This window comes from Cicer arietinum, chromosome 6, assembly GCF_000331145.2.
Source record: "Cicer arietinum cultivar CDC Frontier isolate Library 1 chromosome 6, Cicar.CDCFrontier_v2.0, whole genome shotgun sequence".
Classification (NCBI taxonomy): Eukaryota; Viridiplantae; Streptophyta; class Magnoliopsida; order Fabales; family Fabaceae; genus Cicer; species Cicer arietinum.
The window spans coordinates 59,905,985-59,927,159 of record NC_021165.2 but is presented as its reverse complement, the minus strand read 5'-3'; the positions used below and the strand labels follow the sequence as shown (position 1 = coordinate 59,927,159).

Sequence of the window (21,175 nt, the reverse complement as noted above, 5' to 3'; positions counted from 1 at the left end):
TGTTTCCTACATTTTATTGTGTGTGGCCATTGAATCTACCTTAGATACTACTTGCCTAAGTGCTTCATTCATTGACTGGTTTTGCTTTTTAAACTCCTCATTTTGTTTGGTTTGAATCAACACAAAATTTTCCAACAAATTTTGTAAGCTAGACTTTTGGGGTTGTTGAATAACATTGGTCCTTGGAAACCGGGATGTTTAACCATTGGTTGGGGGATGGGATTAAGGGGATGATTTTTGTAGGAAAAATTTGGATGATTCCTCCATCCTTGATTATAAGTATTTGAAAAATGGTCCCCTTTTTTTTTGGATTATTATGTTAATTAAGTTGCTCTTACCTACCCCACCATTAACAGACATTCCGACTTGGCATTCAACAACAACATAACCAATAATACCACAAATTTCACAAGGAGAAACATTTGGTGTGACATCATTTACATTCAATTTTTTAAATTTTGGAAACAATGCATCTACCTTAGAAGTAATATGATCTAATGCATCAACTTCGTACCTGCCTCCTTTCTTTTGAGGAGATCGATCACTTAACCATTTGTAGTGTTTCTGTGCCATGTCTTCAATTAGAGCATATGGTTTTTTTATGTTCTTGTTCATCATTGCTCCTCCTACAACATCGTCGACCGTCATTCTTGTAGTGCATGAGGGTCCACTGTAGAATATATGGACAATTAGTCATCTCTCCAGCCCATGATGAAGGCACAATCTCAACATCTCTTTGAAGCGCTCCCAAGCTTCATAGAGCGATTCTGCTTTCTTTTGAGAAACATTTGTGATTTGATTTCTCAATTGTGCAATTTTGCTTGGTGGAAAATATCTAGCAAGGAATACTTGCTTTAACTGATCCCATGTGATAATGGATTCAGAAGGCAATGAATGTAGCCAAGCTCTAGCTCTATCCCTTAATGAAAAAGGGAAAAGTCTTAGTCTAACGATGTCACTAGTCACTCTATACATTTTCAAAGTATCACAATACTCTAAATAAATAGACAAATGGAGGTTTGGATCACCTGTTGGAGTACCGGAGAATTGGTTTTGTTGTACCATAGATAGCAATGAAGGTTTTAATTCAAAATTATTAGCTTCTAAAGTTGGACACGCAATACTGGAATGTGGTACCGTAGTACTGGGAGAGACATATTCTTTCACGGTTTTATTTTTAGCCATTTTTAAATCTTTTTCTTGTTTAGAAATGTTTTTCTCTCTTCTTCTCCTATGGAAAAATCTTTCTATCTCAAGTATTGGTTCGATAAGATTCCCAAGACTTCGGATTCTTCGCATCCAAAGAGAGAAAAATCAGTAAAAAAAAAAGAGAAATATTTTAGTCTAATCAATATAGAAAAAGAGAATTAACATAAAAAACCAAGTTCTTGGCAACAACGCCTAAAACTTGATAAGGCTGCAAGTGTACGGTATCATCGCATAGTAAAAATGATCGTTCAAAAAAGGACTTTGTTATGAGTACTAGTGTCTCTTTACTATGATGGTTAACTAAAACAGTAAATGTTGATAATGATTTTTGGTTTAAAATTCACAATAATAATAAAGCCTCGGGATTGTAGTTTTCACAATGATGGATACAATAAAATTAACCTTCTAGGAGTTTTGGGTGTTAAACTCTTTAAAATCAGATAAATAATTGTAACTAGTGCCTTCTTTCAAAGAACAAAAGTGTATTTTAAACTAATAACCAACCTATTTTCATGATTGATGTATTAGCAAAATGCTTTAAGAGAAGATATCTTTCATGATTTCAAAAGAACCAAAATCTATTTTCATGATTTGATTCTCTTGTCCAATCTTAGGGGTCAGATATCAAATCTACCTTTCGGTATATTATTTGATATCTAAGTATGAATATGATTCTTACTAAGGTTGGATTGAAATATCAACACCCATGACAAAAAGAAATAGAAATTGTTAGAGATCCAACATTGGAAATTCTACAATCCCAAGACAAGGAAGATCTACTCATATATGATCATAGTAGAATCAAAGCTTAAATATAAAAATATTGAAAATATAAAATAACATAATAAAATAACAAAATAAAAATAGAAACTGAATATTATTGAAACTATAAAATTTATAAGAGAAACATAAGAACAAAAGAAAGAGTAGTAAGAGATTCTGAGTAGGAAAATGTCCCTCAAATTGAGTATTTTCGTCCTTTTTATAGTCTTAGGTGCTTTCATGAGCTTTAATTACAAGAAACCATCAGAATTTCATACGAAGAAAACGGTTTAGTAGAAAATGAGCAATTTATGATCATAATGGCTATTACTGCCACACAATAATAGGTGCAGCAGCAAAAGATAAACATATTATGGTCATAATGGTCATTATTTTCAGATAGTAATAGGCGCAACAACAGAAGATGAACATATTATGACCATAATGGTCATTACCGCAATGCTCTTTTGATCACTTGACTTCAATGCTCTTTTGCTCCAAAAATCTTCACTTGTTCCTTCATTTCTCCTTGCAATCAAAACAAAACAAAAAGGTAGTAAAATAGAACTAAAATCGAATTAAAAACGTTAAATCAACCTATCAAATAAAGTTATAAAAATAGATAAATTCTAACTTATCAGAACCAAATAAAAAAAACACACGAGGACCATAATCAAAAAAATTATAATTGTAAGGACCAAAAACATATTTAACCCTTCATTTTTTTTAGTAGTTATTGATTTTATGGGTGATTATCTAGAGTGTGTTTATATATATTGCATGGGAACTATGTGATACTTATAATCTTGTGATTGGTGCTTTCTTTATTATAATTTCAAAGGGAAAGAAAGTTTTACAAAATTTGTAGAAAGTTATACAACTTTGAAGTTTTCAAACATTCATGCATGTTCATACTTAGGGAAATCATTTTCTTTCTAAAGATATTGAGAAGTTCATCAACAAATCAACCAAATTATTCAAGTTTTGCCATCATAAAAAATTGAGAGTATGTGCATTTATGTTCCATATGATTGATTTACTATTTTAATGCATGTAAAAACTTGGTTTTATATATAGATGTTTTGCGTGCTTTTGTTGAGTTTCCACCACTTAATATTCACTGAAGTTCTTGAATTCTAAGAACTTTGTAAGAAATTTATTTTATCATTGATAACTTTAAGTGCATGTTAGAAACATCTTTGAGAGTGATGTAATGCAATGCAATGCATTAAAAACCTTTTTCAAATTAAACCAATTCATAATATTTTGAACAAGTGAGTCCATTCATGAGTATGTATATCAACTTATAGAGGTCTTTAAACCAATTCAAAATGTTTTGAACAAGTAAATCCATTCATCTGGTTAGCAAGTCGTCGATTTACATAAGGTTGAATTTACTTACATGACCTACATAGTTCACTTTTTTTCATTTACAAATAAGTTATTTATATTGCATTGCTGTCTTACTTCATATATGAATCATGTCTCTTTAAATACTAGCACGTTCCTTCAATTTAAATAGAACATTTTTATTTATTTTTCATTGTTAATTCATACAAGAAAACAATCAAGATTAAACACTTTTTCATATTTAACTTCTTGTGTGATTGAACCTTTGAGAGAAAAACATCAGAAGTTGGGATCAGTTGTTGGAATGATTGTGCCATTGATGAGAAATTGTGAGTTCAATTCGATACACCATTGTTGAGAAATTGTGAGTTCAATTGGAGATATGTACCTCGATGCAACGTCGCACTGTCATATCAAGAACATGTTTTTCCCTCTTTTTCACTTAAATTTTCCAATAACGAAACACACTTAAATGTATCATTGCACGGTATTGCCTTAAGTTTAATAAACAACCACAATTTTAGTAGCAGTAGTTGTTTAACAATTATCTAACTTATATTTTCCACTCTTATCACAATCCAATATGAAGTTTGACTTCTGTCCTCTTTTTTCTATCACCATATCTAATTTGGTAATGATAATCATCATTCTATTTTATATTTTAAGCTCTATAATTCAATGCATTACAACTTCTTGTACATTAAATATATAAAATTAAATTATCTGGCTGTACATAAAATAGTATGCCAGAATAATTAATAATAGATTTAATTGTAGTTTTAGTCCTTCTATTTATACTAATTCACGAAATTGGTTCCCCTATTTTAAAAGTTGACAATTTTGGTCCATCTCTCTGATTTTTTAACTAAAAAATGATATGTGAGATGTTTTAAATAACGTGACATATGATACGATGATGTAGAGAGATTAACACCCATGGAATTGAAATAAAACGCCGTGAAAACTTAAATTTCAATTTTGGAAATTTTGAATTTTTTGATATTTTTAATTTAATTAATGAAATATGGATAATTAATGCATGTAGATAGTTCTATATTATATAATTGTATGTCACATCATTTGAAATATATTAAATCGTCATTTTTTTAGTTCAAAAATTTGAGATAAAGACCAAAACCGTTGACTTTTAAAATAGGAGGATCAATTCTGTGAATTAGTATAAATATAGGGACCAAAATTGCAAAAGCCTTAATAATATCTATTTTTGTTTTTATTAAACTTACTTTAATAATTGAGAATGCATCAATCAAATAGATAAATGATTTTATTTTTTATTTTTTTTGCAATGAAAAAATAAAGGTTAGATTTTAAATCCACATATCCAAAGTATCAAAATTTGAATTATTTTTAGAATTTGGAAAATTTTATTTGATTTTTTTTATGGAATTAAAAATAATAACGAAAAACTAAAAAAATTAAAATTTCTAGATTTACATAAATTTTAAGTTTGAGTTTTATGGTGCATAAAGGGTAACGGAAAATGTCAAAAATTGAAATGAGGAGTTCTAAAAATTTATTAGTTGAAGTTTTTTTTATATTTGATTTACATTTAGGAAAATATTTTCACCACTGATATTTCACAGGGGTGAAAAAATTAATCCAGATTGAACTTAGTTATGAACTCAAGTTCTTTGTGAACTTTAGTTAAGGACAAATCGTTTGGATTATAAAAAATGATGAATTATTTGGGAGAATTTGAATTTGAATCTCGACTAGAACACTTTTTTTTACTAAACTTTACTTACCTTTCAGCTTTATTTTGAGTTACTAATACCACATAAAAAGTTAATCTTAGTGGAAAGGAAGAGTTCCCATAACAATCATTCATACTTAAACATAACTGACGAAAAAAAAAAAAAAAAAAAAAAGCACCTTGTTATTGCATATTGTGAAGTATCATCTTAATTCCAAAATTGTTACATGCCACTTTCCACTTGATCATATTTGTTGCCCTTCTATTGTCCATTTCTAGGTTAAAGTCAAGAGGTACGTACATACAAACCCATGAAACACTTTGATAGTATCTGAACAAACATTTAATGAGATAATGTCACTCGTGTTAAGGCCAAGAGGTACAACCCTCATGCAACCTCAATTACAATCTATGTGTCACATATTTTTACGAGATCTTATTTTTTGTTGGATTAGTGTTTCTCTATCACATATAAACATAGAATTCTCGAAACCGTAACTTCAAGTGTTTGTGCCTTAATCTTAATTGCCTTTTTGAGTTGTGTTGATAAATGTAGTTACTGTCTTTACTTTGCGCAAGTATGTTTAAGGATCTCTCAAACTATTCAAAGAAATTGAGGGAGTGTACGGTGGAGTTATTTATTTATTTATTTATTGATGAACTATGAGAAAATATGTATTTATGATCTTTATAATTCATGAATTAGTGTGTTTTTGAGTTGTATTGACACTTAAAGATAAATAAAACAACTTAAATGAAACCAATATATAGATAAAAGAGAAGAAAAAGAGAAGATATACCAAAAATAGACTATTTTACAAGGATGAAAAAACTTATATATACGTTAGTTGAAGTTGAAAACCGAAATTAAAGTTTTTTTTTTTGAGTAATTTATGATTTTTGTATAATTTATAGCCCTTTTGCTTTTTGACCTCTATAATAATGTTAGTTTTTATTTTTGTCCCTACCAAACGATAATCGCCCATTCAGTGTTGAACTGACAATGATCATCTGACAAGTTTGTGTCACGTGGCACCAAAATGTGATGTAACATCTAATTTAGATGAGTAATTGTCATCAACAACCAAAACAATGAGATTCTTATATTACAAGTATAAAATTTAATGATTTTTTTTTTCAAATGACTAAAAGCAAAACTCACCCAAATGTTAGGGATTAAAAAACTAAATAACCCTTTAACTATAAAAATTTAAAATAAAATATTTTGACTACTACTTAATAATTTTAGAGATATATTTAACAATTTATAAAATTTTAATTATTAATTTAATTGACGTTTACAATTTAAAACGTCAATTTATATATTTAGTGTTCGTGGGGGGTATGAGTATAAAATGTGGTGTTCGGGGTAAATATTTGATACCTTCAGCCCACTCGTCGTATAAACCCTAATTTGCGGTTCGCCTTTCTTTTCACGGCCTATAAATTCGAACCTATTGCCTCAAGTTTTCAAACAACGACATCTTCTTCATCCAATACTCTCTTCTATCACTTCATTAGTCGAGATTTGCAAACATGAAATTTCAATTTTTGTTGTTTGCAATCGAATTTTTCTTTTCATGGTTTATTACATTTATTTCTCTTTTTTTATATTGTGCTGTGACGATACAATTTGCAATTTGTGGACTAGAGTTTCTGATTTGGGAATCTTCACCCAAAATTTGATTATCAAACCCATGGCTGTCCGAGCACACTTAAATTTCCCAAATTTTTGAAAATTAATGGATTTTTGGAATTCTGAAACCTTTTTTCAATGTTATTTTTATCAATTGATTTGTTTATATTGGTTTGCTAACTTTTTTGGCTTATGATGATAATTTAACTATCTTAGCGGATTTCAGTGAGATTCTTTTATCAAGGATCTGAATGTTACACACACTGAGGCCTTAGATTTTTAATCTTCTATTTTTTTAATATTAATGTTTTAGTTAATGTGGGATGAATAAGTTTTCATGCTTCACCATTTTATTTTTTAATTAGTGCTATGTTAATTTGAAAACATATACTATTATGGGCAGTGAATGTAACTTTGCTAAATGTTCATGTATTTCAATATTATTAGTTCATTATTTTCAGTCAATATGTTGACTTAGTTTTACAGTTGATATTGTTTTGCGTTCATTACCAATTCTGAAGGATTAATTGTTCCTTTTGGTGTAATGGCTCAGACGCTAAATCAATTATGTGGTGATCTTGATTTATAGATTTTCTTCGATCTTGGAAACGCCCCATAAATTAATTTTAATGATCTTAATTTATCAATTACCATAAATAAGTATTTGGGAAGCATAATTTGAACATATTGTAATTTGAACTGATTTGCTATTTAACCGCTAAGAACGGCCCTTATAAATTGTTGCTATAGAAATTTTTTAATTAAAATAAAAAGTATCTGTTGAACCTGTGGACAAAATTCTTGATTAAAATGGGTTTGTATATCTGTTTCTCATATTGTTGTGTTTCGACCTTAGTTCATTACAATAATAAAAATAGGAGGACAATATTGATAAAAAACTTTACTATTGGATGATATGTGGGTTCCAACGCATCATTAACCATGAAAATCGAAGACATTAGTTCCACGTAGATAAAACAAATCAAAGACATCATATTTTCATCCCCTCATCATTAACCATGAAAATCTTATGGTTTTGGGTGGTTTTCGGTTTTTTGTCAACCCCTACTTAGAGCATCTCCAAAGGTACGTAAATGTGTTCGTCCGCCAGGATGTAAAATTTGTGAGTTCAGGATGTAAAATTTGTGAGTTCACCGTTGATGTTGTGCCAATGTATCATCACGGTACTGTCAGGAAAGAGCATTTTTTTATAATTAATTTACGTATAATAATAAATATATCACGGTTAGTGGTTGATCCTATCTAATGAACCCCTGAGTTCATTGTTGGAGTAAAAAATGAATAAGTTATTTCAAATGCAGCATAGTGAACCCCATTTAATGAACTTATATTGAGTTCACTGTTAGAGATACTCTTATTATCTACCATCTAGAAGGTTGTCAAATTTAGGCTCTTATTGTCTACCATCTAGAAGGTTGTCAAATTTAGGCTTCCCGGTGGTGTGTAGATGCGTGGACCATATTATGTTGGTGTAATTGGGAAAACTATAAAACTCATGGTCAATACGTATCAAACTTGGTGTTGGTGTAATTGGGAATTACATGTGTTGTTGTAGCTAGTGTGGTAGATTTTATCATGGATTATGAGGCTTTTTCCGATCAAACTAAAAAGTTAAAGATGAGGGGATTTCATAATCTGAACCGAGTTATGAGTTGTGGAAATGATGAAAGACACGCCACAATCGAATAAGTTGAAAGACCGATTGATAAGTTGAAGTTGAGTGCATTAAAATACCTATAAATTTTAAAGATGGGTCAAAAGAAGTCAAAGAGAATTGAATCATAATATTTTTACTTAATCTTATTCTATCCTTATTTGTATAATTGAGCTTGCCCCAATTAAGTAAATGGACCCTAATAAATAAAAATAAGTCATTAATATTTTTAAATTTAAAATAATAAATATTAAATCAAATTTAAAAATATTTCTAATAAAATAAAGCAACTAAATGACAATTAAGTTTTTTAATTCTTTACTTGCATAAAATTTCTTAGATGAATGTGTGTAGCCAAACAATTATGAGTTGTGCTCAATTTAATTCAAACCGTGAGATATTGAGACGAGTATTAAATGGCTGTTCAATGACCAAAGTAAGTGTCTATACGCTGCTCTAAAAATATTCAATTGCCAAAATGTTTCTTCCAATTAATTGTGAACATCTTCCCCGTTGGAAACCAAGAACGTTTTTGGTTTTGAGTATCAGAAAAATGGAGAACGTTAAACAGTCTCCGTATTTAGTTTTGTAATTCAAGTTAAGTTTTTATTGTATGTGATCAACTAACTAACTAACTAACCACTTGTTTAGTTAGTTAGTTAGGTAGAAGATAGTTAGAAACAATGTAATAGAAACTATGTATAAGTAGCATACTCATCTCTCAATAAATAATAACACGTTCACTTTCATTTCATTCCTTTTTTCTGGTTTACTTCAATAATAAACAACTTCAAAAGCTAACAAGTGGTATCCAGAGCAAGGTTTCGATCCCAGTGAAAAACACGAGTTAAATGTTAGGATAAACACGAGTGAAGTGTAAGATTAAACACGAGTGTAGTGAGAATGGGTTCAAGTGCAAACAATGGAAATTTTTCGGCCCACATGCCACATTTTGATGGAAAACATTGGGACAGATGGAAAATGCATATTCGAGCATTGTTTGGATTTCAAGAAGTGTTAGAAATCATAGAGAAATATTTTAAAGATCTGGGAGCCAATCCAACAGAGAAGAGGTTGAATTTTAAAGAAAACAAGAAGAAAGATTGCAAGACCATCTTCATCCTTCGTCAATGCCTTGACACAGCCAACTTTGACAAAATTTCTGATGCAAGAAATACAAAAGAAGCATGAGACATTTTGGTGTTATTTTGGAGGAACCAAGGTCAAGAAAGTGAAATTGCAGACCTTACAAAAACAGTTCGAATTGTTGCAGATGGAGGAACAAGAGAAAGTTTCAGATCTGATTTCAAGATTAAGGAGTATAACAAATCAGATGGCTAGTTGTGGTGAGAATCTTACTGAACAAAAACCATGTGAAAAGATATTGAGATCGTTGCATCCCAAGTTCGACTATGTTGTGTGAGCGATTGAAGAATCTAAAGACTTTTCCGCATTGAGTCTTGAAGAGTTGCAGGGAACTTTGGAAGCAAAATAATTGAGAATGGATGAAATGAGTGGGGGTAATTCTGGGAATCAGGTATTGGTAGCATATGCCAACAAGAAAGAAGACCAGAAAAAGAAATGGAGGAAGAATAAATTCAAGAAACATGAAGATAAGTCTGAATCTTCATCAAAAGGAGGAAATTCGAGTGGTAAATCAAAAGGAAATTAAAAAAACTTTGACAAGAAGAAGGTGCAATGTTACAACTGTGAGAAGTTTTGATATTTTGCAGATGAATGTTGGGCTAACAAATGAGGGAAATAGAAAAAGAAAGAAGAAGATGAAACATGTGATTCTCAAGACTGTTCTTCGTCACACTCAGATACAATATTGTTGTTGACAACCACAAATGGAGAACGTTCTCCATTTTCAGTCACAAACGGAGAACGTTCTCCGTTTTCAGACGTAATTTTGTTAATGGCCACCACAAACGAAGAACATTCTTTATCCCAGGTATGGTTCCTCGATACTGGTTGTTCCAATCACATGACAAGTCATAAAGAATGGCTGGTAGATATGGATACATTAAGAAGGAGCAAGATCAGGTTTGTTGATGATAAAACCTTGGAAGCTGAGGGAGCTGGCAACATGATAATTAAGAGAAGAAATGAGAATACAGTAATGATTGAAAATGTACTGTATATGCCAGGAATGAATAGCAATTTGCTGAGCATTGGACAACTGATTCATAAAGGGTTTCAAGTGATCACGAAGAATGATGCCTTAGAAATGTATGATGGCCAAAAGATGATACTCAAGGCTCCTCTTTCAAAGAACATAACATTTGTCATCAACATAGAAGTTGTTGATATTCAATGTTTGAAGGCAGCAAGCTCAATTGATGAAAACTGGCTGTGGCATTCAAGATCCGGCCATCTTAATTTCAAAAGCTTGCAGCAATTAGGAATCAAGAAGATGATGAGTGGAATTCCTATGATTAATGTCCGTGAGAAGGTGTGTGAAGTATGTATGGCAGGTAAACAATAAAGAAATTCCTTTCAATCACAAGTGCAAGCAAGAGCGGAGAACATTCTTGGGGTGATTCATAGTGACATATGTGGACCATTTGAAGTGCCATCATTAGGAGGTAACAAGTATTTCATAACTTTTGTTGATGAATTTAGTAGAATGATGTGGGTTTATTTGATTAAAACCAAAGATGAAGTATTAGACACATTCAAAAATTTCAAGGTTAAAATGGAGAAACAAAGTGGAGAATCTATCAAAGTGTTAAGGACATATAGAGGAGGAGAATATACTTCACATGAATTCAAGGACTTTGTGTCAAGAATCGAATTTAACATGAGGTAACAACTCCCTACATACCTAAACACAATGGCCTAGCTGAAAAAAGAAATAGAACCATTCTAGACATGACTAGAAGCATGATAAAAGAGAAGGGACTGCCACATAAGTTATGGGGAGAACCTGCATCAACTTATGTCTATATTCAGAAGAGATCTAGAGTGGAAGAAAGCCAACAATGGGGCATTTGAGAACATTTGGTGCTCTATGTTTTAAACATGTATCAGACCAGAAGAAAAGAATGTTGTAAGACAAAAGTGAAGCAGTGATCTTGGTAGGTATCATCCAACAAGTGCCTACAAACTATACGATCCTATCAGAGGCAAGATGGTGGTCAGTAGGGATGTCAAGATTGTTGAACATCATAGCTGGAACTGGAAGCAGAAGCAAATTGACATATTTGCCTCCAAAACAAAAGGAGATTGGAGTAAAGTGGGTCTACAAGTTGAAGGTGAACCTAGATGGAACAATTGCTAAGTAAAAAAGCTAGATTGGTTTTCAAAAGATTCTTACAAAGAGCAAGTATAGACTATTCTGAAGTGTTTGCTCCAATGGCTAGAATTGAGACAATCAGGCTTGTGCTAGTATTGGCCTGTGCTATGGGCTGGCTAATGTGCCAACTTGATGTGAAATCTGCATTTCTGAATGGATGGCTGGAAGAAGAGGTGTATGTATCTCAACCACTAGGATTTGTGATTAAGGGAAATGAGGATAAAGTACTCAAATTGAGAAAAACTCTATATGGTTTGAAGCAAGCACCAAGAGCTTGAAACAAAAGAATTGATTCATTTCTAATTGGGATTGGATTCATCAAATGCACAATGGAATATGGAGTTTATGTGAAGCATTCCAAACTGAATGGAGAGTCTGCAATGATCTTGTTGTGCCTATATGTTGATGGCTTAATGGTGACTGGCAGCAACAACAAGGCAATTATAGAATTCAAAGAAATCATGAAGGATGAGTTTGAAATTACAGACTTGGGCAAATAAAGCTACTTTCTGGGCATGGAGTTTGCTGAAACTGAAGAAGGTTTGCTGATGCATCAGAAGAAGTATGCTAGATAAATCCTAAGACGATTCAATATGTTGCAACTCTGCAACCATTCCAATGGAGATCAATGCAAAGCTAGGAATAAAAATTGAAGAAGAGCTGGCTGATTCGACCTTATTCAAACAAGTTGTTGGTTCCCTAAGATACTTGTGCAATACAAGGCCTGACATCTGTTATAGTTTGGGCGTAATAAGAAGATTCATGGAGAGACCCAAGCTCTCTCATTGGCTTGCAGTTAAGAGAATAATGAGATATATCCAAGGCACAATTGGGCATGGCATTATGTTTGCAACATATTTGAAACATGAAAATGAAGACTTAGGGGGATATTCAAACTCAGAATGGTGTGGAGATAAGAATGATAGAACTTCAGGATATGTGTTCAAATTCATGAAATCACCAATAACATGGAGCTCAAAGAAGCAGCTTGTGATAACACTATCATCATGCGAAGCTGAGTATATTGATGTCAGATATGAAGCCTGCCAAGCATTGTGGTTGGAGTCACTAACAACAGAGCTAAAAATAGAAACTTATAGGCCAATTCCATTGCTGATTGACAACATTTCAGTAATAAATCTAGCAAAGAACCCTGTGTCTCATGAGAGAAACAAATACATTGAGACAAAATTTCACTTCTTAAGAGATCAAGTTGGAAGAAGCAAGTTGAAGCTCATTTATTGTCAAATTGAAGTTTAGCTGGCTGATATAATGACCAAGGCCTTGAGGACAAGTATATCTGAAAAGCTAAGAAGATTGCTAAGTGTAAAGTCACTTAGAAAGTCGATTAGTATTTCAATCGTACAAAAAAAACTATCTTTAGAAGAAAAAACAAAGAAGCATATATCTATTGCATTACTTTTAGAAAAGTGTATCAAATCACAAATGTATTTTGAGTGGTAGCAAGGATGCTCATTGATTATGAGGGTTATGGTGATGTGGTTTCTCTTGATTCGATATATTACACAAACAACTTATATAAGTCATTCATAGTGTTATGAGGATATGAAACAATATATATGAAGATGTACTTAGATATTATAAGTTTTTTAGGTACTTTGAGGACATTGTAAAAGAAAACAAATATAAAGAATTGAAGTGTGAATATGAAGGATCGAGAATTCATATTCATTTATCTTGCATTTTTTAAGTACTTTGAGGACATTGTACAATATAACAAATATATATAATTGAATTGTGAATATGAAGGATCGAGTATCCATATTCATTTATCTTGCATTTTTAAGTACTTTGAGGACATTGTAGAATATAATAAATATATAGAATTGAATTGTGAATATGAAGAATCGAGAATCCATATTCATTTATCTTGGAACAAGTGTTTAAACTTTATATCCCCACTATTTATTAATTATTTCATCATGAGTATTTGTTGTTTGTAGCATATTCTAGGAAGAGCATGAATGTACAAATAACATCAATGGATTATGTTATTGTAAAAATTATAAAATAAGATAAAATATAGAGTGAATACCCTATTAAAATCCTATAAGAAAAAAGGTTTATCTATTGGCCACACCATTGAAAGGTTGAAAAGAAGGTTATTTTCAACACTAGAGTTGGTGATTACTTTAGGGTCTTTAAGGTTTCAAGGTTGAGGTGGTGTCTTCACCTTGAAAACTATCGGTTCAAATTTTCACATAGGATTTTTAAAAAAGTTGGTTCTTGAGTACTTAGGGAAGAAGTGATTTGGTATAAGTGTTTTAATTTAATTGTCAACGTATCTTTGTAAACGTTCATATTACATATAAAGGAAGATACTTTCATTTTAGTTGAATGAGGGTTGAATGTATCCTACATAGCACGGTCGAGTGGATGCACCTGTATAAAAATCAGTTTGATATTTCCTTTCCCTCATTCATTTCCTTTCTGCACTATATATATTCAATTTATCTTTTTTCTTATGCAACAACCTACGTTTCTTGGAGGACTATATGATACTTCTCTTTTAAGAGGTATGAACATCATATTGTCGCTAGATTGAAGTTGGGACATGTAAGTAAATTTATATTTATTTGTTTATTTATTGTATATTTTACTATATGTGTGTGTGCTTGCGAGTCACACGCTATAGGTTTGTTCTTATAGCAGTTGTAAAATTTCAATCCATAATTCTTAACTCTACCAGTAGAGACACTTGATTTAAATATATTGAGTTATTGGTGCTCAAAATGGTCAATGCAAAAATGATATTTGCTTTTTGTGAGAGGTGGCAATGATAAACCATTTCAATTTACATGTCATTTGGTTAGATGATCATAAATTTGAATGATGTGACTTATCTATTGCACGTTCCTAGCATGGGTGAGATTTTGGGGGTCGATGCACATGAATTTGTTATAGAGAAAACAAATAACTAGGGCTGGCCATATATAATTGAAGTGTCAGCAAGAATTGTTGTATAGGCATTGCGCATTCATCATTTTTTCTCTTTCTCATTAGCATATGTTTAGAGAATTGTATCTTGTCATATAAGTTATTCATGAAGAGCCATGTCAATCTAAGCCTGAATATATCTTAGAATTTCCATCCTTCCTACTTGACAACAATTCACTCAAGTTGGTTGATTTATACTCCTCAACCACAATACAACATCTGCATCATGATCTTGTCGATTTAATTTTGTATAAATAATATAGTATCCTACACTACCGTAGAAGTTCGTACTTCATTTGCCTTTTCAATATGTTCTAAATCTATGCAACCTCAGTCCAATAAGATATCGGTCATCGTGTAGTGAATTATGGAGATTTGTGAACCAGTTGGAAATCTCTTGGCACAAAAACCCAAGACACTAAAAGAGAGACATCCCAAACATGCAAATCAATAAACAACATAATTTACCACTAATGGGTATCCAAACACTGGAAATATACCTCTGGTCCAAAATAATGTACACATAATGTTGTCAATAGTTTCATTATGATTGAAAGTTCATGTGATCATTCAACACATGATATGTGCTGCCTTAATCTTCCTCATGTGATCATTCAACACATGATATGTGCTGCCACGAAAAGATTACAAGAAAAATACCGTTCCTTATGGAATAATATTAACTAAAATCTTTAGGCATTTTGGAATTTCCCTCACCACTGAAAAATCACTCATTAAAATCTCCAAATCCTCCACAAAGAACCTCTCCCATATGCGCAAAACACTATATGCATAACCTACCACCACTACATCTTTTTTTCCAACCTCCTTGAAAAGAAAACGCTCTGCAAGACGAAGAACTGGCCCCATCCCTATTCCTTTCTCACCTCAAACATCTGATCAATCAAGGGATGCAGTACCAGAAACTACTCCAGAACATTCTCCACCAAACCAAGAATGTTCTCCAGAAAAAAATTCCAAATTCATCAACATTCTCCGTTTTTCCCCAACCATCAGCTTTATCCTCCACAGATTTCCTCTCATACTCTCAAATCCTTCACTCTCAACCTCACGACTTTGGAACATTACTACAAAATCCCATATAAGTACAATGTCCCCACTTATTGTGTCCCCACAAAAAACAAGTTCCTCCATTTTTGGTATTAGCCAGTTTTTAAACTTTCTAGAAGCTGCTGGCCCATCTGGTAAACCATCCACACCATCTGGTCCTCTCCCGTCCTTGGCTACCTGCTTTGCAACTGTTCCCTCCATCACTGGTTCCATAATTCCATCCAACACCATTGTTGCTGCCACCTCTCAACCAACCACTCACATTCATACTCCTCCTCGCATGCCTTAACCTTCAAATTAAGATATTACGGATGCTCTTCAAACCATAATGGCACGTCAACTTTAGCAAGATTAGGAGACTACTCTGTTGAGAACATGGTTCACAGAACAACTCGCTCCCAAGTTGGGAATCACACCACCTCCATTTCTTCCTGTTCCTCCTCCACAAGCTCCTAACCCAGGAAAATCCTCATCATATGAAGAAAACAGTTAAAAACTGAACAGACAAAGAAACAAGAACATTCTGGACAAAATGGAGAATGATCTCCAGGTTCAAGTCTAATTGTCACAATATCTTGACCAATCAATCTCCATTATTTCAACGAAGCTTTTGCCTCTGAATTTTATACTAAGATCATCAGTACATGGAAAGGAACAAATAGTTTTCATCCCAGTAAAAGAAGGTTCTCGAATCATGAAAATAAAAGGACTTGAAACAGGCCAGTTGAAACAATTTGGAAACTCTTTAGCCAAACTATCAAGAAAGTTCAATCATTCTTGATCGATTCAAAGACATTACAAAGACACCCAAAATGATCAAAACAGGAACTTCATATTGATCATCAAATCTCCAGAAAGATCAAACTGCCAGAACCTGATTGATAATCAATCTCTGTTTTCTGCAGAATTCTAGCAGTGATCTTTCTACTTCTGCAAAGGTTTATAATCACTCTCCAAACTATGTTGGACATATTCAAGGCTCCATATCGAAGCTGTAACATCAATGATTAAGTGAGAAGCTTCAAAAATCTTGAAACTAGAAGACAAGAAGATTAAGCAAGGCTGTAACAGACTCAGTCAAAACAGATTCAAATTATTCAAGACTGAATTATTTTAATCTCATATATTGGTTTTGGTCAAAGCTAACAAAGCACTACCAACAACTCTTTTGACCATTATTAAATGCTCCTAATCACCTATAAAAGGAAAGCCAATATCCAGGATTAAGGCAGAAAAACAAGTGCTGTAAAAACTCACAAATCAATCACATTCACATACTTGAAATTCTCATTTTCACAAGAACGTTCCGCGTTTTCTGTTTTCACAACCAAGATCAATCTTGAGTTATTTTCTTAAGTTTTTAACAAGAATTTTTAAAAGGTGTATTTACAAAGGTGTACAGGGATGTGGCGCATCATTACAGATGGAGATTTCATACCAAGGGTTGATCACGATGACTCAAACTCTGCTATGAAGAAAGAAGCAGACTGGACAACTGATGATAAAACTAAGGTATTTCTAAATTCTAAAGCTCAGTTATATTTATCATGTGCCTTAAGCAGGGAAGAAAGTGAAAGAATAGATGGAAGCACAACTGCAAAAGAAGTTTGGGATACGCTACAAACTCATCATGAAGGAACAATCCATGTCAAAGAAACAAGGATTGATATTGGCATAAGGAAATTCGAACTGTTCGAAATGCAAGAAGGAGAAACTATTGATGAAATGTACTCAAGGTTCACAACAATAGTACATAAAATGCGTTCTCTTGACAAAGCTTACACAGTTCAAGAAAGAGTAAGAAAAATCATGAGGTGTCTTCCAATAATATGGAGACCGATGGTGAAAGCCATAAGCCAGGCCAAGAATCTTGAATCACTTCCTCTAGAAGAATTAATTGGAACCTTAAGAGCACATGAAGTACTGCTATAAGAAGACAAATCAATCAAAAAGGGAAAGGCAGTAGCACTAAAAGCATCTCAAGAAAAAATCACAGTACAAATAGAGGAAGAACCAAAAGAAAACGAACAAGAAGATGCTGACGAAATTGCTCTTCTCAACAGAAGAATACAAAGAATGATGAGAAGAAGAGATCAAATCAAAAAGGGATTTCAAAACAAAAATCCCAAAATAGAAGTAGACAAAAGCCAAGTCACATGCTTTGGATGTAACAAATTAGGACATTACAAAGCAGAATGTCCCTTAAACAAAAATCCACCAAAGCAATTTCCTTTCAAAAAGAAATCAATGATGGCAACATGGGATGATTCAGAAGAATCAGAAACTGAAGAAGATGAGGAAGCTAACATATGCTTAATGGAAAAAATAGAGGAAGTCGAGGTAATAAATTATGAACCCTGTTATTTGTGTGAACAAATGGGAAAAGAATTTGATAACTTGTTAAATGATTCAAATCTCCTTATTCAAAAATGTAGGTCCTTAAAAGAACAATTTCATAATAAAAAAGAAGAAATAGAAGAAAGTCAAGCTAGGAATAATGTGCTGAAAAACATCATTCAAGAATTAAAAGAAATGCAGAAACAAAATTTTGAAAAACAAGAAGGTCAAGAACGTTCTGCGCTGAAAACGAAGAAGATTCTTCTTAAAAATGAAAATGAACTTCTTAAAACTGATCTGTTAAATTTCATTTAAGCCACTTAAACTTTTCAGAAAATTATGGGATCTCAAATAGGAATTTTTGATAAAGCTGGTCTTGGTTTTAATCAAACTCAAAAAACAAAGTTATATGAAAAAAAATTTGTCCCAGAAAGAAAGGATGAAAGATGCAAAACTAGATGCTCATATTGTAAAAAACTTGGACATTTGGAATTCGCATGCCATTTTAGAAAAATAGATGAAAAGATTAAGAGCAAAAGGTTGATTAAAAGACGAGATCATTATGCCAAACAAGTATTAGAAAAACTACAAAAAGGAGAACATTCTCCAGACTGTCTTCAAAACAGAGAAAGTTCCAAAACGAAAGTTGAACCTTCTCCAGAAAAACTGGGAAAAGGAGTACGATCTGGAATTGCCTCAAAATCAATTTCAAAATCTTTTGAAACACATATTATCAAATCAATTCCAAAAACAACAATTAAATGTTCAGTTTGTTTCAAAAACAATCATGAAAAAACGATGTGCAATTTTAAGAAGAAATAAAATTTTAAAACTAATTCTCAAGGACACAAAACAAAGTGGGTACCTAAGGCTGAAATAACATCGTATACAGGTTGGATTTCCAAATATAAAGAGAAAGCCTTAGTTCTTGGACGGTGGTTGTTCAAGACACATGATAAGAGATAAAAACTGCTTTATAACATTCATCAAGAAGGATGGAGGATCGATTACTTTTGGAAATAACAACCAAACTCAGATTAAAGGTAAAGGAACCATTGGTAAGACAAACTCTGCTCAAATAACTGATATTCAATATGTTGATGGTTTAACACACAATTTGTTAAGCATAAATCAACTATGTGACAATGGATGTGAAGTTATTTTCAAACCAAAAGTATGTGAAATCAGAAAAACTGAAACTAGAGAAACTTTGTTTTCTGGAAATCGAAAGAAAAATTTATATGTTTTGTATCTTGAAGAACTACCTGATGAATCCTGTTTTATATCAATCAAAAAAGATAAATGGATATGGCATAAAAGAGCTGGGCATATTAGTATGAAAACAATTTGAAAAATCTCAAAATTAGATCTTTTTAGAGGATTACCCAAACTCAACTTTGAGAAAGATAAAATATGTGAAGCATGTGCAAAAGGAAAACAAGTCAAGAGTAGTTTTCACTCAAAAGATTTTGTGACCACAAACATAACTCTTGAACTACTTCACATAGATCTCTTTGGGCCAATCAAAACAACAAGTCTAGGAGGAATGAAATATGGTTTTGTTATTGTTGATGATTTCTCAAAATACTTGGGTGCTATTTTTAAAACAAAAAGACGATGCATTTGACGCATTTAAAATATTTTGCAAGAAAGTACAAAATGAAAAAGAATCCAACATCATTTCTGTAAGAAGTGATCATGGAGGAGAGTTCATAAATGCTTCTTTTAAAACCTTCTTTGATGAACTTGTCATTTCTCATAATCTTTCATGCGCAAGAACTCCACAACAAAATGGAGTTGTTGAACGAAAAAATAGAATATTACAAGAAATGACAAGAGCCATCTTGGAAGAATCCAATGTTGAAATGTATTTTGGGGCTGAAGCCATAAACACATCTTGCTATATCTTAAACCGTGTATCCATAAGAAAGATCATCAACAAAACACCATATGAAATCTAGAAAAATAGAAAACCAAACATTTCTTACTTTCACATTTTTGGTTGTTATTGTTATATTTTAAACAACAAAGTTATCATTGGAAAATTTGATGCAAAATCTGATAAAGCAATATTTCTTGGTTATTCAACTAATTGTAAAGGATATAGAGTATTTAATCTAAGAACTAATGTTGTAGAAATAAGTATGCACATATTATTTGATGAGTTTGACGACTTAGATATAAGTAAAAAGGATGAGGAAGAAGAAACTCCAATTGAGTTACAACAGCAAAACAATTTGCAGAAAACAGAGATTGATAAACAATCTCTGTTTCACTATCTACCAAAAAGCTGGAGAACGATTGAAGATCATCCTCAAATACAAATCATTGGAGACACGACTGATGGGATTAGAACAAGAAAATCATTCAAGAATGATGAAAACAACATGGCAATGATATCCCAAATTGAACCAAAATCAATTAAGGAAGCCATTATTGATCAATCTTGGATAGATGCCATGAAGGAAGAACTACTGCAGTTTGAAAAAAATGAAGTCTGGACACTGGTACCTGATCCATTAGATCAAACAATCATTGGTACACGATGGGTTTTCAGAAATAAACTAGATGAAGAAGGTAAGGTTATTAGGAACAAAGTAAGATTAGTAGCTCAAGACTACAAACAACAAGAAGGTATAAATTATGATGAAACCTTTGCTCTGGTTGCAAGGTTAGAAGCTATTCGTATACTTCTTGCATATGCATCTCATAAGCTTATTAAATTGTTTCAAATGAACATTAAAAGTGCATTTTTAAATGGATTCTTAAATGAACAAGTCTATGTGAAACAATGTAAGACCCATAATTTTAAAGTACATTTTATGTATTTTATATGTTTTGGATTTTGGCTCGGAGGCTTTTTAGCCAAAGTTAATAATACTATGGAGTTTATAGGATCAAAAAGTTATTTTGACACCGTTTAGAATTACTCGTCGATAAACAAATTTAATTTAAGTGCGGAGAATCCTTTACGTAGAATTTAATGCGTTACGGGTGAAATGGTAATTTAACAAATATCTAGATATTTTGGGATATTTGTTAAGTTATATTTAATATATATATATATATATATATATATATATGTTTGGTTGGAGGGAAAAAGAAAGGAAATTAGAAGGAAGGAAAAGGAAAAGAAAAGGTTATATAAAGGAAAGAAGGAAAAAC

General features: G+C 32.1%; 1 protein-coding gene, 4 non-coding genes and 1 pseudogene across 5 annotated transcripts; 5 read left to right on the top strand and 1 right to left on the bottom strand.

The window, feature by feature from the left end:
- Positions 1-703: 703 nt before the first annotated feature.
- LOC113784189 (small nucleolar RNA R71) lies at positions 704-809 on the top strand. The gene has a single exon (XR_003470205.1). It is a non-coding gene; the product is annotated as a small nucleolar RNA R71 (small nucleolar RNA).
- Positions 810-6,646: 5,837 nt separating this feature from the next.
- Positions 6,647-6,752, top strand: LOC113784219 (small nucleolar RNA Z157/R69/R10). Its single transcript, XR_003470235.1, has one exon. It is a non-coding gene; the product is annotated as a small nucleolar RNA Z157/R69/R10 (small nucleolar RNA).
- Positions 6,753-6,857: 105 nt separating this feature from the next.
- LOC113784197 (small nucleolar RNA R11/Z151) lies at positions 6,858-6,943 on the top strand. The gene has a single exon (XR_003470213.1). It is a non-coding gene; the product is annotated as a small nucleolar RNA R11/Z151 (small nucleolar RNA).
- A 236-nt stretch (positions 6,944-7,179) lies between these two features.
- On the top strand, positions 7,180-7,294 carry LOC113784216 (small nucleolar RNA snoR80). Its single transcript, XR_003470232.1, has one exon. It is a non-coding gene; the product is annotated as a small nucleolar RNA snoR80 (small nucleolar RNA).
- Positions 7,295-12,262: 4,968 nt separating this feature from the next.
- On the top strand, positions 12,263-12,904 carry LOC140920804 (secreted RxLR effector protein 161-like). The gene has a single exon (XM_073369643.1). It carries the CDS (start codon positions 12,263-12,265, stop codon positions 12,902-12,904), a length of 642 nt encoding a protein of 213 aa, XP_073225744.1.
- A 1,876-nt stretch (positions 12,905-14,780) lies between these two features.
- Positions 14,781-21,175, bottom strand: part of LOC101489709 (probable E3 ubiquitin ligase SUD1) — a 62,267-nt pseudogene continuing 55,872 nt past the window's right edge.

Coding starts and splice junctions, on each gene's coding strand:
- LOC140920804 (XM_073369643.1), top strand. CDS start 12,263: ATGGAGATCAATGCAAAGCTAGGAATAAAAATTGAAGAAGAGCTGGCT.